At 38.9% G+C, this 21,708-nt stretch overlaps 1 protein-coding gene across 1 annotated transcript in view; it reads right to left on the minus strand.

Annotated features, from left to right (window-relative positions):
• Nucleotides 1-21,708, minus strand: part of LOC122801254 (alkaline phosphatase-like) — a 327,942-nt gene that overhangs the window by 131,218 nt on the left and 175,016 nt on the right. Inside the window, exon 7 of the mRNA XM_044070806.1 lies at nucleotides 17,295-17,364. Within this exon, the coding sequence (XP_043926741.1) occupies nucleotides 17,295-17,364 (70 nt within the window). The remainder of the gene's footprint in view (nucleotides 1-17,294; nucleotides 17,365-21,708) is intronic.

Raw genomic sequence — 21,708 nt, forward strand, 5'->3', positions numbered from 1 at the left:
CCCACCCACTCATCCCATTTACTTGCATTCCCACTCCCCATAAGTTTCTGCATCATCTACTGTTGTAGTACCATGGAATGTTTTCTTTTCTGTGATTATTTAACCTGCGTATGTATTAAGCAACTTCTTTGTGATGTGACTACCTGTACTGACGTGCACCAGTCTTCCTTTATGCAGCGTGGCAGTGCAAGCATTTACGATAAATTACCAGCTTTCATATTTCATTGTTATCACTGATAAAACCAAAGGCAAGGTAATTGTGTGAGGACAATTACACAACTTAGTGATCTGCATATGTGTGTGTGTGTGAATCACACTTTTTGCACATTTGTGAGAAAAGTTACTTATCTGAAACAGGTTACTACAATAAGGGCTATCATCTTAAATACAAGGTGCAGGGACAACAGAAGAGCAGGGGATGCACAAAATAAGGTATATTGACATAATTCACTGAATACCAGAGTGACTGCATTCTTTTTTAATCAGTCAAAATGATCCCCTGGGATCACATGACCATATCAAAGTCAAGGTGCTTGTGTGTTCTTGTGATACGTATTGCTATGTTGAAGGTCATCCTTGACAAAGAGATCTTAAAGAATAAGCTTTCCAAAGAGAAATCCAAAATTCTGACCCTGTGATGGTTCATTAAATGAATCAGAGGGCCTTACCCACAACAAGAGTAATGGGGGCTACTCAGTAGACCTATACCTAACAACCTAAAATAAAGTCAGAGGGCCTAACCCACAACAGGAGTTAAGGGACAACTCAGTAAATCTATACTTAACCTAAAATATTTAATGTTATAAAAATATCATAATGGCAAATGTATATATTAAAAATTCATAAAACACTGTTAATGAATGTGTTACTAAGTATATGTTACTAATGTTTTTAATGAGAACAATTCCCTACAGCCAGGCTTGGAGGTGATGTACGCCAGTGACTACCCATTGCATGACTTACTCCTATATCCTGCTCAGGCTCAGCCTAAAAAAGATGTATTGGGCTACTATGTGGGCTCACTAAATAGAAAGCAAAGGGGGGGGGGGTGTTGGGTATGATTCCAGCTGAGTGGGTGGCAGGAGCAGGACAGATTAGGAGTACGGACTCTGACAGCGAAAAGGCTTTTCAGATGTGGAATGCTAACTCACTGCTGGGAAGGGAGGCAGAGCTTTACAGATGGTGAAAAGTGTCAGCTAGATAGCTTGCCTTTTCTGTACATAAATCTGGGTTCAGGATCCAAAAATCACTTTAGAGTAGTTAGTGTCAGGCCAGATGCTTTCGGCGGCCGATCCTCTCCATTTGTCAGTTTGGCACTCATATAACTTTTGTTACATCAAATAAAAAACAGTAGTAGTAGTTAGAAACAAGACATTTTTTTCCATTCACAATTATTAACAGGGGAGTCTCTCATCTTTCCCACAGTCTCTCTTCAGAGAAACCCCAATTATGATGGAGATAGTCACGAGCCCCCAGCTGACAGACATACAGTTCGAATTAGTGCCAGTAGATGAAAGGGTAACATCAATGCAAATGTCAACTCCATGAAGGAAAACTGACTGTTGTTTTTGAATATGACTCGAACACCTCTTCAAAAGTATTTTACCTTCTGGAAGATTATGCATGCTGGAAAACTTTAATATTCTTAGGTAAATGATGGATATACCTTTACAGGGCATGACTGGGAGTAAACGTTTGCCTGACATGAACACAAGATGTGAAATGTCACTGGCCTGCTGTGATAGCTATGGATCACACATAATGAACACCATGTTAAAAACACAGGGCTGCTTACAGTTGTATTTGGTACCAAATGTCAATCACTAACTTTCCAGTCTTCATGTCAGGCCTGAGATCATATGTTCAGCTCTGCCAGGAAAAGACAGGTCAAGAGCTGTAATTTGATCACTACTTGGCAGATCAACAGCTGTCATCTGATCAATACTTGGAGAGGAATTGCCTCAGATAGCCAGGACAGTAGATAGAATATCCTAAAGTGTACTGAGAGTGACTTGGGAATATGTATGAGATTCTGTGGTGTGGCAAGAGCTCTACTTCCACTTACAGAATAATTTCTTCCATGCTGGGTATATGCTGTGGCTGTGGACTCCCAATGGATCTTATTCTAGACTTCAGTAGCTGAGGCAGTGGCAAGCAGTTGTAGCAGAAGTTGGTTTGTGATTGTCACCATATCAACCAATCATGAGGAAGAACATTAAGTTAAAACAGGAAACCTTCCATGCAGTGCTGACAGGTGACTCTGGATATGACTGAAACACATTAACAACACAGAAAAGCAACAGTACTAGCAGTCAGAAAGTGGAAAGAGTTTTGTTAAAGCAATGGAGAATGTCAGTTTGGCAGCCTCAGTAATTGAGGGCACTGCCCAGGCAGTTCTCAGCATGGGTAGAGAAATATTGATCCCGGTTTGATATTTTGTCAGGAGGTGCAAGGAACTATATGAGGAGCCACTGAGCCCAGAAGATATTCCTTCCTTTGAGGAAGCAGTGCAAGAAACGGCTGTTGAGACTGAGTCCATTTTTGTAGTTAAGTTCACTGTAGGAATGAAACAGTTCTGCTGTTATTAAATGAATCGTCAATAATGATGCTGCAGAAATGGATGAGATCCAGCTGAAAATACTGAAGGCACTAGATTTTGTTTGTTGTCATGGTTAATGAGACTTCTGAAGGCACTGGATTGTGTTTGTTGTCATGGTTAATGAGACTTCTGAAGGCACTGGATTTTGTTTGTTGTCATGGTTAATGAGACTTTTCAATGTTGCAGGGAAGACAGGGGAAGTAGCTTAGGACTGGCAAATTGGGAATGGTGACCTCCATTGTCAAAAAGAGGAACAGGAGGAGCTATTCCTTTTACAGAGGGATCTCAGCCCTCAGGCTCTTTAGAAATCCTACCCACAAGCTGGAAAGAAAGCAGATCCATAACTAGGATGGGGTAAAGGGGTATGGCTGCCCTGGACACAAGCTGTTAGGAGGTGCAATTGGCAGTTGTTGATGGGGTGCAAATTTGGTACAGGCATTAATACATGAGTGATATTGCAGCTTTTTTAATGAATGTTGATTGCATCTGCAGAGCTTAGTGTGTTAGTAACCATTGCCAGCAGCTTGTTACAGTTACAGGTCAGAGTGGAAAACATTTCTTTTTGTGGGGGCTTCTAGTGTGGGGAACTGCCCAGGGCACCAGATAAGGCTCTGAACAAAAGATTCATCTGATAGTTTCTGACAGATGAGTCTCTGATTCAGAAGAGAAATGTAGATTCCGTACTGGCCATGAAACAGTGAATCATCTCTTTGCCCTTCCACAGATATCGCAGGGATTGTGAGATTGTGGTCTATGTGCATTTTATGGAACTAGAAAAGGCATATAACCTTGTACCCAAAATGTTTTGTGGGAGATGTTACAACAATAAAAGGTCCCGAGGCTAATGCTGAGTGCCATTATGTTCTTGGTTTTGACGAGTGGGGAGATGTGTCACTTACACAATTATTCTGCCAAGAGCAGGTCTTCTGTCTCCTCGGGTTCATGATTGTTTGGACAGAACATAAAGGTACAGTCAAGATAAGGAGAATATCCATTTTGGAGATGTGAGCTTCCTAGAGCTTGATTCAGCAGGAAGATTCACTAAGTAATTCTCCACCCATTTAGAAACATGCATAGAGAGCTAGCAGTCCCTAACACAACCAAGTATCATGGAAAATTCAAAAAATAAGCTACCCTGGTGTTCCACAATCATAAACAAAGTATACAACAAAAGAAAGAAAGAAACTCCTTCAGTAATTCAGTAAATGGGAAACTCATATTCTCAATAATAATATCAAAAGCATTACAAAAAAAAAAAAAAAAGAACTTTATCAGATCCACTTAAGGAGCCCATGAATTTAGGCTGTTCTCTGAAGCCAAAGATAATTATAAGTCCTTATTTAGCTTTGTTAGAAAACTAAAAACCAATACTCTACATTACTATCAACTTATTAATAATGTTTTTACTAGTCTGAACCAAGTGACATTGCCAATTGTAAACAAATTTAGTGCCAACTTCACCCATGAGACTTCTATTCAAAAGTACAGAAATGTCTGAATACCTTACTGCCCACTTATCTCTAAAGATCATTTACTTAAAGTGTTAACCAGAACCAAAAATACATCTTCCATGGGGGACCTGATAATATACTTGGTTGTTTGTTAAAAGTGACAAACATGCCCTCTCACACCCACCCCTTAGACAGTTCACTCTAAGTTTGGCTGCTGGTTTTGTCCCTGATAAGTGGTGGAAAACAGTAATAATACCCCTCCGTTCCAGGTAATTAAAAACAGTCAGCCTTACAAGCCTCATCTGCAAAGCCATGAAATGAATTATAACTGACCTTATAAAATGTAATATCAAGAAACGTGTTAGACTTGTGCCCCAACAGTTTGGTTTTATGAAGGGTAGATCCTGTCAATTTAATCTGGTAAATGTCTTTGAAATAGTTGCAGAGATTATAGATGGTGGCCATGCCAAGCATGCAGCATATTTTGACCTGGCTAAGACCTTTGACACCTTTTCTCATACTGGCATTGTACATAAGCTAAATGCTTTAAAAACTGACCCATATGTGGTAAGATGGATAGCAAACTGAAAGACAGATCCCACACATAGTGCGAGTTCCAGATACTTCATCAGAAGGTATGAAAGTGACCAGTCATGTCTCTTGGGATTCAGTGCTGGAACTGCTTCTTTTGGTATTTACTTATCAGATCTCCAAAACAGAAAGCCAATAGCTCTGGCTAACAAAGTCTGCATATAATTGCAAACATGAGGTCATTGTTAAATCACCCTGTGACACCTAAACCGTCCAGAATGAACTCAGTCTGGTAAACTCTACTAAAAATGGACTCAAATCAAATGCTAAAAAGTGGGTTATCATCACTTTTGATTGACAGCCCCATCCTCCACTCATCCTACTGTCTAGACAGCTCACCTCCACAAAATGAAAATGTAGTTAGTGACCTAGGTACTTGGGTTGATAGCTCCCTCTGTTTTAACTATCAAATAAAAGTTATCGGAAAAGCCTTTATTTAGCCCAGATAATTGCCAAATGAGTATCATGAAGGTTTAAAGAATCCCTTATAGTTAGAGTTAATCAGACCAGTTATAAAGTACAATAAACCTCTTTGGATGTATCTCACAAACATTCCAAAAAATTAGAACAAAAAGATAACGGGCCTAAAGTCCCTGAGCTACCAAGAATGGCTGGAAGTCTATCTCTTTATGGAAGATCTCTGTCTTTCTACACCATTAGAGACCGTATTACCCTGGACCTCATTTTTCTCTGCAATTCCAATATTTTGGAATGCTTGTAAGACTGACTGTTTTACTACAACCAGGGGCCTAAATCTTCACCAACAGATAAATAAAACATGATTGAGGGATACGTTTATAAACTAACACCTCTCAAACCCCTGGAATAAACATCCCCCTGCATGTTAAGCAGTGTGATTCACTATTTTTCTTTAAACATAAACTAGATGACTGAATGGTATTGACATGTTTACTCCAGGACTGCCCTCTATGGCCCTTCAGGAGAAAAGAAGTGCTGCCCGAGGGAGGGTACTGGCAAGACAAGGATAGTCATGAGACTCAGTGGCCTTGAAATATCTATGAATCTATCCTATATGAGTTGTATCTGTCCAGAACATTCCTGTGGTTTTCTATAACACAGTATGTAGGGACATGAAGACAGTACATTAGTTATATAATTTAGATTGTGTTTCAGGGAAGTAAATATGCATTTCATTTACCTAAGTACAGTTCTGTTAAAACAAGTTGCATAACTTATAAAGGTTAATAATTGCATGCAGACATGTCCTACATGGCATATTTTTATACATGTATTTTTAAGTTCATTGCATTTTGTCACTGGTATATAAACAACTAGATTTTATTTGTATAGCCATAGGATATTCCTAACTGTTTAACTGTGAGGCTTATAAGATGACTAAGTGTCTTTGCCATAAAAGTCATAAACTTTCTGCCCTATTTGTCGATCTAGTTGAGCTGGTTAGGTTAGTATTCAATTCAATGAGTCATGTCTGATCATGGTAAAGGAGGAAAGGGCCTTGGAAAGGTAGTGCTAAAAGGCATCATAAGGTTTTTGGGAGATAATATTCAAGGTATTACTAAGTCCACTATTTGTCATATGGCTCACCAAGGTGGTGTGAAGCATATTTCAGGGCTGATTTACGAGGACACCCGTTGTGTTTTGAAGGTGACTTTGGAGAATGAATGGGGATGGGAGGTTGGCATAATGGTTAAGGTGTTTACCTTACAAGCATAAGGTACAGGGTTTGATTCTCACATGGCGTAATTAGCTAGGTTTAAAAGAGCCCCCAAGGGCAGTTAGCCTCATACGAACCTATAATACTGTAGTTATTTTATTTATTTTTTCTCCTAAGACAGCTGATAATTATCCATGATTCTTGTCAAACAGCTGCCCACCAGCAACAAGCAAGATGCCAATTTTGTAATCCATTTTGGGTGAGATTAGCTTGATAGAGGCTATCATTCAGACAGCCATCGATCACAGGGTTTTACTTTAAGCCCTAACCTTGCCTTTCATGGTTGACGTGAGTGGCAATGTTACCAAAGATGCCTGCAGTGCCCTCATACATACATACATACATACATACATGCATACATGTGGTTCCACACACTTACTAATAAGGTCTACCATCACCTGATTGGTAGAAGCAAGTCCATGCCCCAGGTTATGGCCTTTCTGGTGTCATGCAAGCCCCTATCTGTTTGGAGGAAATTGAATGATTGGAAGCACCATTCTCTCATCTGAGGATGGGTAAGCTGGCATAAACTGCTCACGCTCATCCTTCACTGACCCAGCGATTCATATTTGGGTCATCTAGGTTATAATCAGAACATCATCTCTCTATGCCATAGACCCAGGTAATATTCCTAAATATATTCTCTACATAGTGTGAAAATTTAAGGTTCTGTTCATAATAATAATAATCACTGAGCCCTTTAAGTGAAAGATGTCACTGTGGCTCATATAAGTTTATTTGCAATGCACATATGTGGTGCTGTGGGTTAACAAATCATATAGACATTAAGCAGTTCAGACAGCAGATCACATTATTTAAATTAATTATAAAATGACTGACAACTTTTACAGGAGTCATACACATATGCATTCATAGTTTTAAAGTCAACTGTTCAAGAGGCAACAGAATGCAATTTATAAGTTCATCATGAACCAAATAACAACATATGCCATGTACATACAACATGATTAACACAGTTGCAAAGCTTACTTGAAGATTTTACATGATCAAAATACTTTAATTTTCTGTAAGTTCTTGGAAAGACAAGTGGACCCAGAACCAGCTGCACTGTTTGGTTATTATCTGAAGAAGAGGATGAAGATGATCATAATCATGTACTTGAACCCACAACTATTTCTTAAGGAGTATATGGGGGGGAAAGTTTTTAGGTACCATCCTTCTGCACTTAGGTACCAATCTTCTGCACTTTGTAGATCTGTACCTTCATCGTGTAGTAAAACTCTGAAGATAAGTGCAGTTGGCAGTACAAAAAGTCTTTAACACATTTTGACACTGGTTGAATGCTAGTGGACAGATCTTCAGCCTTGCAAAATCAAAGGTACTTTTTTTTACATTGGAATACAACTTTTCTTTTACATAGTAGCAGCTTGTTCAACAATACCATGAGTAAGGTAACTACTATAGACACACTCCTCAGTTAAAATATCTCATACATTGCCTTGTACAGGAACTGTCTTTGTGATTACATGCACAGATGACCACAGCAAAAGTAAAATGGTAGCCACAACTTTTACAGCTGTCACAGCCTTCTCTTTGATCTATGCATCTTGGCCATCTCCCTGCAGGGCTAGATAGGTTCTCAGCTGCCTACAATACAGTGTCCACATCTGTAACACAGGTATCTCCACAATGCATGTAGTTCATCTCACTTACTTTTTACAACTTAATAACTGTTTCATAAAGAAATGTTTAGGAAGCCCACCAACATCCTGTGCTAATTCTCTCCTGTGTATCTCCTATACTTCAGTAATAGATGCATGCTCATCACTACATGCATATCTTCAAATAAGGGATATGGCACTTCACACATTTTTCCTTAAAAATAAAATAAGCTCTTAAGCTGTAGACATACCGAGGGCTCACCTTTGAAAAGACACCTAAGCAATCCACTGTTAAATAGAAACATCAAATTACTGAAAGCCTTCAAACCGACAACATAAAACAATATATCTAAAGATATAATAAAATACAAAGCAAGAAAACATACAGAATATCAATAGAAAGCAATGCATCATATCAAATCATACCTCTTAAGAAATTGCCCAGCCCTGAGTCCTGAAAATGCCCCCAAATTATTCAGAAAAGTATGAGTTCATATCCAAATAATCATGGCACAAAGAGGAACTGAAGCAATAAGGTACACATCAAAACTCTTGCACAATAAAAGCTTAAGACTTACAATACATAACAAACATTCAAAGAATAGACAAAAATTACATACACACAGGCTATCAACCTCTACTTAACAATAGTAAAGAGGCTACTTTTTTGAACAACCAGGAAATTTATTGCATCCAGTGGAAAGCTTCATTAAGTACTTGCAAAAAGTACGAAAACTTCTTCTGTACATGTCTGTCATGCAGGCATAGCCATATCCATTTTAAAAGGGGAAAACACTGGTACATAAATGCACCTATATGTTAGAATTACATCATCACCTTTAGACCAAAAATATGCACAGAATCAGGACTTCAAAGCATATACAGCAATCACTGTTATGGCACACTCACATCACAGAGCAATCAGTGTAATAATTATGAGACAAGGATAACTAGAATCCAGAGAAATTATGACTACCAATGTACACAATTCAGAAGTACATTAAAGCCACAAAGGACACGTAAAGTAGAAAGATGTGCAGAATGCAACAAACTTTTCACATCAAAATATAAAGAAACAAACCTGCATTGTCAGCATAGAGGGATAAAGCCTTAACTACAGGACAGGCAAACTGCATTTGACTAGCAACTCAGACACTTGTGGAGCAGGCAGGTTGGATGGGTGCACTCATCCTGGATTGGGGAGAGGTGGTTCCTGCTTGGCCAGGGCCAGTGTTCCAATGACAGAGTCTCAGCTGGAGAGTGAGGGCTCATCATGAAGCCCATGCTGAAAAAAATGTGGGAGTGTTCATCTAAGCAGCTGATGATAGCCCCTTTTGGTGCATTTTTGGGAGAACAAGTACACAAACAAGGTGCATAGTTGCCCTTGCAGTGATGCAAGTGCTCATGTCACCACCAGGGGTGTGTTAGTCCAAAAATAAGACAATGATCTTTTTGATGGATTTTAAGTTGGTAGAAGCACAAAACACCTTCATGGCTGCCTGGATGACAACCCATCCCTTGGACAAGGGTGTGTCTAATTGAAGGGGGTTGATAGTTAACAGGCACTGAGGCAAACTCAATTAAAAAATATAAAGAAAAAACATGTAACATAGAACAGGACGGCACAGTGGTGCAGCAGTAGCACTGTCACCTTGTGAAGATAGGTAAAGGTTGCCAGCCTAGCCAGTTAGAATTTTGTAGATAATTCTGTCATTTTAAATATTAATAGAAGCCACAGGCTTGTTCTCTTAACTGGGAAAAATGCTGTTAGATGTGGAACTGCAAAAATGTAACAACAGTGGACTTTGCTGTAAGAAAGCTAAGTCAAGCATTTTATGACTGTCTTTGATGTCAAAATCTGGAGCCAAGATGTCTAGAGAAAGGCATTCTGCCTATTGTGTTGGGGCCAGAGTTAATGGCTAGAACTTGCATGTATAATTTCTTGTATTGCCCTTTATTCCTGACCAGCTGCAAGATCAAAAGGGCCATTAATCTCTGAGTTCTGTTAGCCTGGGAACCAGAAATAAATGATGCAATCTGAAATGAATCAGTGGTACTGTGTTATCAATTTAAGGAGAGAAAGAATGAGGGCATGAGAGCATTTGTCTTGAGAATGTCCAACATCACCAGTACTGCCTGTATCTATATGTAAGTAGGACCTTAGACTTTACTGTTTCTCTTAGATATAGCTAGGAAATAGGAAGATTAGACTACTTTGTTTTTCTGTGATGTCAAACTTTTCTATGGTATTATTTTAAACATTTCTCTGTGATCTCTGAACTCTTGACTAGCACTGTGTAGTAAGAAGTATTGTCTTGTGTTTTTATTATTTATTATTAAATATTTTTAAACCTTTCAACTGTGGCTGGCTTGTGTAGAGATAATTTAAGCTCTAGAGTACATTGCATATATATATATATATATATATATATATATATATATATATATATATATATATATAGTGATACAATACCAAGTCACTCCAAATAAGCTTTGCTGTTTAGTCACAGTGAGGTGCCAATTTCATGTCAGACCTGCTGGCCTGTCTGTGGAAGTACTTTGGGGTGAAGCACCTGAAGACCACCCCTTACCACCCCCAGACTAATGGTCTAGTTGAGAGGTTAAACTCTACAATCAAGTCCATGCTACAGGCATTTGCAAACCAGTTCAAGAGGGAGTGGAACAAATATTTGCCCAATCTGTTATTTGCTTATTGATAGGTTCCCCAGGAATCCACAGGTTTTTCACCCTTTGAGTTGTTGTATGGGCATAGGGTGAGGGGACCTCTAAATTTAATTTGAGATGAGTCAGAAGGTGAGTGTGAATCTCACAAGGAGTCTGTTGTGCATATGTCCTAAACCTCAGGACAAGGCTTAGGGAGCTGGCAGAAGAACAACAGAAAAAGGTCTGGTATGACAGGAATTCTTGAGCTAGAGAGTTTGCTGTAGGGCAGTAGGTAAAGGTTCTCATTCCTGTCAGACACAAGAAGCTGCAAGCAGCTTGGGAGGGACCCTACAAGGTGGTAAGAAAGGTAAGTAATGTTAACTACATGGTGGAACTGCTAGGCAGAAGGCAGGGGCACAAATTGTACTATGTTAACATGATGAAACCGTACCCTGATAGGGAGGCCCTTGTGCTGAGCATTTGCAGTCACTTGCAGGAGGAGTCTGAGGAAGATCTGATGACTGATCTCCTCAGTGAGGCTTGAACTGACACCTCAGTGGAAGGGGTAGCAATGTCCCAGCAGCTATCTCCTACCCAGGTTCGAGAAATCTGAGCAGTGTTACAGGAGTATGGGGACATGTTCTCTGGAAACCAGGGTGCACCCACCTGGTGCAGCACCAGGAGGATACAGGACCCCAAAGGCCTATTAGGCAGGCCCCTTATAGGGCGCCTGAGAGGGTCAAATAGACTTTGATGGATGAGATACAGGAAATGTTGAACTAGGGATAATTCAAGAGTCCAACAGTCCCTGGACCTCCACAGTGGTGCTGGTGCCAAAGAAGTATTGCAGCATCAGGTTCTGTGATGACTACAGGAAATTAAATAGTCACACAGAGTCAGATGCTTACCCCATGCCTAGGACAGACAAGGCCCTAAAGCAGCTGGGTGGGGCTAAGTATCTGACAACCATTGATCTTACCAAGGGTTACTGGCAGGTACCTTTGACTCCCAGTGGTAGAGAGAGGTCAGCCTTTGTGACTTCTTTTGGCTTGTATGAGTTCACAAAGATGACCTTTGGGATGATAAATGCCCCAGCAACTTTCCAGAGGCTGGTAGATCATATCCTAGCAGGAGCAGGAGGGTTTGCCCTTTCTTACCTAGATGATATTGCCATCTACAGCCATTCCTGACAAGAGCACCTTCAACATGTCAGGGAGGTGCTGGGCAGACTACAGAGGGCAGGGTTCACCATTAAGTCTAGCAAATGTCAGGTGCGTATGACAGAGGTCTCCTACCTGGGACATAGAGTGGTGAGTGGTAAGATCAGGCCAGAACTTGTCAAAGTAGAAGCCATTCAGGTATGGCCTGCACCTGTTACCAAAAGCAGGTGAGGACATTTTTAGGGACAGCAGGGTACTATAGAAAGTTCATCCCCAGTTATAGTACCATAGCTGCTCCCCTCACAGACCTGATGAGGAAGAACAGGCCAGATAAGGTAGTGTGGACCACAGCATGTGAGCAGGCATTCTAGAAGCTTAAAGAAGCATTGGGAGGACCCCCTGTGTTAGCCAGTCCAGATTACAGCAAACAGTTTGTTGTGTAGGTGGATGCTTCAAACCATGGGGTGGGGGCTGTACTTAGCCAGATTTCTTCAGAGGGAGAAGAGCCCCCAGTAGTTTATCTCAGTCATAGGCTCCAACCCAGGGAGGAATGCTATGCAGCTGTAGAAAATGAATGTCTAGCCATAGTATGGGCATGGTAGTGACAGATCACAACCCCTAACATGGTTAAACAAGGCCAGCCATCAAAATACAAGTTGCTAAGATGGAGCCCAGGGTCGCAAGCATATGATATGTCAGTGGAGTACCACAGTGGGATTAGCAATACCAATGCAGATGGGTTCTCAAGACAGGGAATGGGGTAAGGTATACTCAGATAGACTTAACCCTCTCAAGCAATGTTTCTTAAGGGTCACTTGAAAAACTAGCTTGAGTTCTCCAGGGGGCGGATGTGTGAAGATAGATAAAGGCTGCCAGCCTAGCCAGGTATAATTTTGTAGATAATTCTGTCATTTGTAAATATTAATAGAAGCCACAGGCTTGTTATCTTAAATGGGAAAAAATGCTGTTAGATGTGGAACTGCAAAAATGTAACAACAGTGCACTCTGCTGAAAGACAGCTAAGTCAAGCATTTTATGACTGTCTTTGATGTCAAAATTCGGAGCCGAGATGTCTAGAGAAAGCAATCTGCCTATTGTTTTAAGGCCAGAGTTAATGGCTAAAATTTGCATGTATAATTTCTTTTATTGCCCTTGCTTCCTGACCAGCTGCAAGATCAAAAGGGCCATTAATCTCTGAGTTCTGTCAGCCTGGGAACCAGAAAGAAATGCTGCAATCTAAAATGAATCAGTGGCACTGTGTTATCAATTTAAGGAGAGAAAGAATGAGGGCATGAGAGCATTTGTCTTGAGAACATCCAACATCACCAGCCCTGCCTATATCTATATGTAAGTAGGACCTTAGACTTTAGTGTTTCTCTTAAATATAGCTAGGAAATAGGAAGATTAGACTAGTTTGTTTTTCTATGATGTCAGAACTTTTCTACGGTATTATTTTAAACATTTCTCTCTGATCTCTGAACTCTTGACTAGCACTGTGTAGTAAGAAGTATTGTCTTGTGTTTTTATTATTTATGATTAAATATTTTTAAACATTTCAACTGTGGCTGTTTTGTGTAGAGATAATGTATGCTCTAGAGTACATTGCATGTATATATAGTGATACTGTACCAAGTCACTCCAAATAAGCTTTGCTGTTTAGTCACGCTTACCGTTTGGATAATAATATTGCACAGTAATAATTGGACACCCTTTAATAAGGGTCTTTGAGTAGCTGATAAATATTAGCTGGGTGGTGGTAATGAGTTCTACCGTATAGTCTGGGTAAAAGGGGCACAGCTGGAGAACCTGTGCCAGCCTTCCTCAGGAGCGTCTGTGTGGTTGTATATAATTCTTATCTCAAAGTGTGTGTGTGTCAGCTACTTGGGCAGGGACATGAAGCACTGGTTGGACAGAGAGGGTGCTGGAAGTCTTAGCTTGCCCACTAGGCTGAGATCTGGATGTGTAGCTGTGCCAGTGGGGAGTCTTATTGGGAACCTGGAGAGAAAGGGAGAAACCAGCCCTAGACTGACTGTGATCTCTGTGTGTTCTTAAGGGAAATTGTACTTTACTGTGTGTGTAATTATTATCCTTTCCCTATATGGTTCCTTCATTGCTGGGGCAGTGCACGGGTGTCACACACCTCACAGCAGGAGGTTCTCTGGTTCAATTCTCAGCTGGAGTGCCTTCTGTGCAGAGTCTGCATGTCCTCACTGCATTTCTGTGGGTTTCCTCCAAGCGGTCCAGTTTCCTCCCACATTACAAAGATATGTGCATCTCGAGCATTTCTCCCCGGGTCTCCACTGAAAATTGGCTTTGTTCCAAGATGGACTTTCCCAGTAAACAAATGTTAAATAAATAAAAATAAATAAAATAAACATATACAAATAAATAATAACATCCAAACAACATGCAAGAAAAATCAGTGCACCCATGAGAAGCACAAATACAGAAACCTTAGAAGAAGCAAACAGCCTAAAAGTAAAGTCATTCACCCAGAAAAAAAAAATAACTGAACTTAAAATATTATTGACAAAGCTGAACCCAAACCAAAGAAAAAATGCAAGTCACAATTATCAGTCTTCAAATACAAAACTAATTTACAAGTAAAACCACACAAAGCTAATCAAATTATTACCAGTGATTACTTTAGCAACAGCTAAAGTGACACAAAGTGTACAGATAGTTTAGACTTCAGTTCAAATCTTTAGATAATTCATAGGAAATATAATAAACAAAGGAATGTTATATTTATAAATACACACACACACACACACACACACACATATATATATATATATATATATATATATATATATATGTATATATGTATACTGTTCAAAATAAAACTTAGAAATATAAACAAGCATAAAAGAAAGTGTGAAAAGGAAAAGGAAAACTTTAATACAAAAATCTAAATGCCACAGATAAAAAGTTAAAAATGCTGTCAGGATTTTAATAAAAAAATATTCTGCAACCAAAAGCTTTATTACAACACCACATCATACCAAAAAGTTCAAAGCTTTCAAATAAAAATAGAAGAGAGATAACATTTCTGATGTATAACAAATTAAGCTTATTATATTAATGTTTACTACCATCAATAGAAAAAAGCAGATTAATAATGCGAGCTGTCATGTACAGACAGAAAACAAACAAAAAAAAGTAATTCTGTTAAAATTGGGTGGTGGGCCCTAGGCATGAATACATGAATTGTTACACAATGGCATCTACCATAGACATGAGCATTATTTGAACATTGCACATGTGTATATGTGTGCCTGACATGAGCATCATTTGAACATCACACGTGTACATGTGCTGCCTGACATGAGCATTATTTGGACACTGCACATGTGTACATGTGCTGTCTGACATGAGCATTATTTGAACATTATACGTGTGCATATGCTGCCTAACATGAGCATTATTTGGACATTACATGTGTACATGTGCTGCCTGACATGAGTATTATTTGGACATTACACATGTGTACATGTGTTGCCTGACATGAGCATTATTTGAACATTAAACATGTGTACATGTGCTGCCTGACATGAGTATTATTTGGACATTACATGTGTACATGTGTTGCCTGACATGAGCATTATTTGGACACTGCACATGTGTACATGTGCTGTCTGACATGAGCATTATTTGAACATTATACGTGTGCATATGCTGCCTGACATGAGCATTATTTGGACATTACATGTGTACATGTGCTGTCTGACATGAGCATTATTTGAACATTATACGTGTGCATATGCTGCCTGACATGAGCATTATTTGGACATTACATGTGTACATGTGCTGCCTGACATGAGTATTATTTGGACATTACACATGTGTACATGTGTTGCCTGACATGAGCATTATTTGAACATTAAACATGTGTACATGTGCTGCCTGCACTACACTGCAGTATTACTGGCTTGTGCACATTCTTTTCAGCAGAGCCAGCCAGGACACATAACTGAGCCTCTGCAATACAGTGAAACAACAAAAGTGTCCTTATAATACACACATTATGCAGACAATTAGAGCTATAAAATCAGGGCTATGACATCACGAAAATCATTTCTACCAATGCTATAAACTTCAACAGAGTCACAACTTTTTATATCACATATAGAATGAATGCTTTTGCTGCAGCATTAGGTGGATTACTCCATGAAAAAAGTATGGAGAAGCAGAAATGATAAAGTAAAAGATAAATAAGCATAGTGGCATGGTGTTTCATGGTTCTACTATGAAACTCCGACTTCCTTAAAACAGACAAGCCATAAGGACGAAAAAAATGCTGGAAATACAGAAGGGTGAAAAATCAGTTTTAAATGCCATGAACGCCCAATGTGGGAGGAATGCACACCACACCTCCCAAACCTATATATACCAAGTCTATGGTTCCAAGAACTTGAATAAAGGAGAAATCTCCCAATCCAAGTGAATCACTGCAGGCACATATGTAGAGACTGCACTGGCAATGATTTTCTCAGAGAAACAGCATTCAGAGTTCAGTGTTATGCTTTTCATTTATTTTTTACGTGCTACTGGCAGTCAAGAAATTTCACTTTGAGCAACTGTAGAGAAGCATTGTTTTACAGCCTGGAAAGCCTTAAAACTCTCAGTGCAGCCTCATAGACAGAGGCCAAAAGCTAAGTGCAAGTTTGATAAAGCAACGGTTTTAAAAGCTATTAGACACTTTGCTCAGCCGCACTATTTTTGCATTGTGCAACAGTAAAGTGTCTTACATCTTTTAAAACTGTTTTAGCTTCTCTTCACTGCTCTGTGGTGGCTAGCACTGTCTGCTGCTATGCTTTTACATGTAACTATAGCTTAACAGTGATAACAGGTGATTCATCAAACTTTGCTGAGAGCCCTTCTTACATCAGAAAGGCTCTTAACAAAGTCTTCTTCCTCCTGAATTCAGAGCACAGGCGCAGCTCTCAAAGCACTATATTGATTTAATGGATCTAGGTTCAATAAACTGTAGGAGTACTGCATAGCACTTTCTGTGCACAACTCCATCTGTCGCTGCACTATAGCATTACTCCTATTAGTTCATAGTCCAAGCTTTCATTATGGGATTAGATCGTGAAACTTTCTTATCTTTTAAAGAGACAACATTTTATAATTTAATAATTTTCTAATCTAGAATTTCAGGGAGGTATTTACATTTTGTCAGATGTCAGCTGTATACCATTTGTGATTTTTGAATATGCAGCTTGAAATACTAGAGCTAAGATGACTTAAAGAGATAATTTCATTCTCCAGTTTTGCTGAACATGGAAACAGTATGCAAAGGTAGTTTTTACTGTGAAGCAAGCTTCTTTTTTTCTTTTTTAATATCTTCTAATATACATGACAGTTAAAATACAAAGCAATTATAAAATGTGGAAACTTAGTCTACATTCTACTTTAAATATGACTTCTAATGAATCGATGTAAAGGAACGTATCTTGTAAGTATATTATTTTCCTTATGGTAAGTAGATTTTGTATCTTTGCTTACCTAATAAATAGTCAGTAGTGTTCGGGTCGACAGCATCAAAATCAGCTTTGTTCCATACATAGTGAGCAACCTATTGGATACAATTAAAGTGAGACCCAGTTTAAAAAAAAAAAAAACAAGCACAAATTCAGCGATTTAGAAAACTGTAGGATCTGATCAATACGGTTCAGAGCATGAAAATGCACCTATGCACATGTAAATGGATTTCAGACAGTAATATGCTATTAGCTTTCATGAAGTAGTAGCCTTTCCAGAGACAGTAATACCACAGCACATCTTAAACTGCTCACACCCAACTAATACATTCCTCAATTTGATAGCAAGGACTCATATCCTCACAGGTTACAATCAGGTATCAGGATGCCACATTTCCAGACAAAATACACTGGTTGTTGCATGCATGAAATGTATGCTGTTTTAAACTCTATAGCTGCAGGTGACCTACATTTCTGTGGATTTGGGTACAGTTCCTTATCTACACTGCAACAGGTTTGTAGAACTTATGCAAGATACATGGATACAAGGCGACGCACAGACAATATATTTTTATATTGTTGTTTTGGCCTTCAGTCCACCTGCAAGCAACAGACCTTATCATATGTGGTAAGTGGCCAGTGCTCTGAATGTCAAAGTGAAGAAATTCAATGAAGCGCGGGTAAACGGCAGGAGTAACTATGACTCTCTTAAGGTAGCCAAATGCCTCATCATTTAATTAGTGATGCACATGAATGGATGAACGAGATTCCAACTGTCCCTACCTACTATCTAGCAAAACCACAGTTAAGGGAACAGGTTTGGCAGAATCAGCGGGGAAAGAAGACCCTGTTGAGCTTGACTCTAGTCTGGCACTGTGAAGAGACATGAGAGGTGTAGAATAAGTGGGAGGCCTCGGCCACCAGTGAAATACCACTACTCTTATTGTTTTTTCACTTACCCACTGAGGTGAGGAGGCGAGCCCCACTGGGGCTCTCACATCTGGCTCCAAGCGCCCAGGCATCTGGGCATGACCTGCTCCGGGGACAGTGTCAGGTGGGGAGTTTGACTGGGGCAGTACACCTGTCAAAGAGTAATACAGATGTCCTAAGGCAAGCTTAGGGATGACAGAAACCTCCCATAGAGCAGAAGGGCAAAAGCTTGCTTGATCTTGATTTTCAGTATGAATACAAACCTTGAAACAGGGCCTCATGATGCTTCTGGCTTTTTGGATTTTAAGCAGGAAGTGTCAGAAAAGTTACCACAGGGATAACTGGCTTGTGGCAGCCAAGCATTCATAGTGATGTTGCTTTTTGATCCTTTGATGTCAGCTCTTCCTATCATTGTGAAGCAGAATTCACCAAGCGTTGGATTGTTCACCCACTAATAGGGAACGTGAGGTGGGGTTAGACCATCGTGAGACAGGTTAGTTTTACCCTACAGATGATGTGTTGTTGTGATAGTAATTCTGCTCAGTACAAGAGTCAGAGGATGAAGGAGATAAAGGTGAAAGTCTAGGACTGCAAACATTATCCAGTGGGGGAAAGGATAGATTTTTATAGTATTCCTCCTCTAGTTGCCTGGCAGGCATGCTACAATGCCCTACTACATTGTGAGTAACATGGTTGAATGAGTCTGTACATGTGTGATGCTTGTCAGATTGCAAGTATAGTTGTGCTGGACTTTTGCTCTGAATCTCAGTGTTAACTGAGTGGACTTGCAGACCTTCTCACAGAGATGCTCTTGCTGCAGGATAGACTCAGCTCCCTTGCAGCCCCTCCCCAGGACAGGACTGCCAGAATCAGCTGCTCATGCCCATCCTTCATAGCTGTCTTCTCCCCTGATCAGGCCACTAAATGACCTTTCATCATCTGAGGCAGTCAGAGCTGTCTCTCACTACAGAGCTGGATAGTGGGAATACATTTATAATGTTGAATGTCTTAAATGCCAAACAGTATTACATAGACAAAGAAAAGTTGAAACTCAAAATGCTGAAAAAATCAGCACACATTTTATGGAGGAGGGGAGTAAGCCCCCACCCTCACTAATTATAAATACCAACACCAAGATTGTACTAAGAGGGTAAAGGGGGAAATACCAGTCACAGTTGTGCCATGATCTTGTTGAATTACTGTTTTCAACCTTTTTAGGTCAATGTAATGCCATTTGAGCTTCCACACATTTGACATTATGAAAGTAACCCAGATAGTGGATATTCAAATCTGTAACACAGACTGGAAGATAAAGGGCAGAAAGGTTAATCCTGATAACTATTACAGCAGAACATTAAGTAACCTGTGCTAAAAAAATAGTACAATATGGTTGTATAAGCCAATATGCATAATACAAAAGAAAATAACGTGCTTCCAGGCTACATGACCTTATTTGTCACAAATTAATAATCATTTTGACAGAATAAATTGGTAATGCCTAGAAAACACACAAAGGCAAAACAAGCTGTAAATCATTTTATTAGCTACCCCATTCATAAAATCAGGTTTGAGCTCTATAAAGCAGACCAAGATAAATCGTAACAGGTCATATAGCCCCAACACATAAAATATGCCTTTCATTTCAAACTGCATGTGTAAGAAAATATGATGCTGTCTACATCTCAAGGTTCATGGCTGAGAAAATATTATGGTGAATAAATGATGAAAATGACCTGTATTAATCTCAAGTAGCCATTTGAAAATTACCCTGATAATCTTAGTAACAAACAATTCCAAGTCAGGAAGTGGCAGGAAACTCCAAGTGATTGTACTTAAAGTTGAAGTATAAGATCTAAAACAGGAGAATGCCAAGATGCACCAGCTAAATGTTTGTTGTGACATTTAATCCTGAAACAGGACAAATCCTTATTGCATAATGATTAGTATTGATTGCATATTGTATACTAGCATGAGTAACCCACTGTGGAAGGAGCTAACCCCCTTCTTTATATTATCATTCCCTCGTGAGTAGACTGCAGTATATTCCATGGATAATCTGTTCCAAACTCATACAAAAAAAATCTTAATATGGCACTTTTGTCTGAGCTTATAACTATTCAGGTCACAAAAACAGACAAGAGCAGCATAGATAAGAAATTATTACTGCTTACTATGAAAAAGTAAAGAAATAACTGAATTGTTTTCCTCACTAAACAGTACAATGATGATCAAAAGTTGTTAAAAAAATTATACCACCCTTATGACCAAACCATGGCCGACATGTACAAACTCCTCTCACCGTAACATGCATTATTGCAATACTATTCTCCTCTTACAACAGTAAAACACACACACACACACACACACACACACACACACATACACACACACACACACACACACACATATATATATATATATATATATATATATATGTATACATATACATAAAATAAAAAACTCTAATGAAGGAAGGAGAAAGAACAAGAAAAACTAATTTCCGATTTGAGGGCTTTCGTTCTTTATTTATTTTTTATTTTATATAGTGTTCAATAGTACCTCTTGAATAGTAAGGTATATATATATATATATATATATATATATATATATATATATATATATATATATATATATATATATATATATCTATAAACAATATACACGCCTACTTGAATTACTCACACCGCCTTCTACTTCCTTAAAAAATACTGTGCAACCTAACTACAACAACGTACTAGGGGCATCCCGTTCCTCCATTGGTAATGCAAGCGACGAGGAGATCCCAAATGGGCAGAGAAGTCATTCTTCACCACTCCCGTTTAACTGCACGCCAAGGAAGGATGTACATGAACAAACAACTAGACAAAAAAGTGTTTTGAACTTTTCTACTGTGTCGGGTAACCAAGAGGAGGATATATACTTGATATCGGGGGCTAAACCTAAACGCCTACTGCCTGCACGGACATATACAGCCCCAGAGAAAATCAACGTAAATGTTAACAAAACGTCCAAAGGTACTGTACTTAAACACTCCCTTTTGGGAGACAATGACAGTTTGGATAACTTTAATTTCAATGCAGATAAATTTATGCATATACCTTTTGATTTCAATGCTAAAAAAGGTTTGGAAAGTATAAATAAGGACAAGGTTGAGAACTTTAGTTCTCTAAAACAAATGATTTATGATTTCAGTAACAAACTTAATAGAATAAAAGTATTGCAAGTGGAAAACATGTACTTGCGTAAATGTGTTGAGAGTAATATAGTCCCGATGGGGCTAAGATTTTTTAAAGAACCTATAGGGGTTGAAATGAATGTGAATAATATTAAGCAGTGTAATGAGATGTTCAATGATTTTGGGAAACAATTTATGCAGTTCATTATTACATGTAATGACACAAAGATAAGCATTTTGTTACATGATGTTGAATGTATGAGTAAAGTAATCAAAAAGGATATGTTGTTTCCACAATGGGAAAAAACTTTATAATAAACAATATGAATATGCA

The sequence above is a fragment of the Protopterus annectens genome, chromosome 4.part1 (assembly GCF_019279795.1).
Source record: "Protopterus annectens isolate FY-2018-M chromosome 4.part1, PAN1.0, whole genome shotgun sequence".
Taxonomy (NCBI): domain Eukaryota; kingdom Metazoa; phylum Chordata; order Ceratodontiformes; family Protopteridae; genus Protopterus; species Protopterus annectens.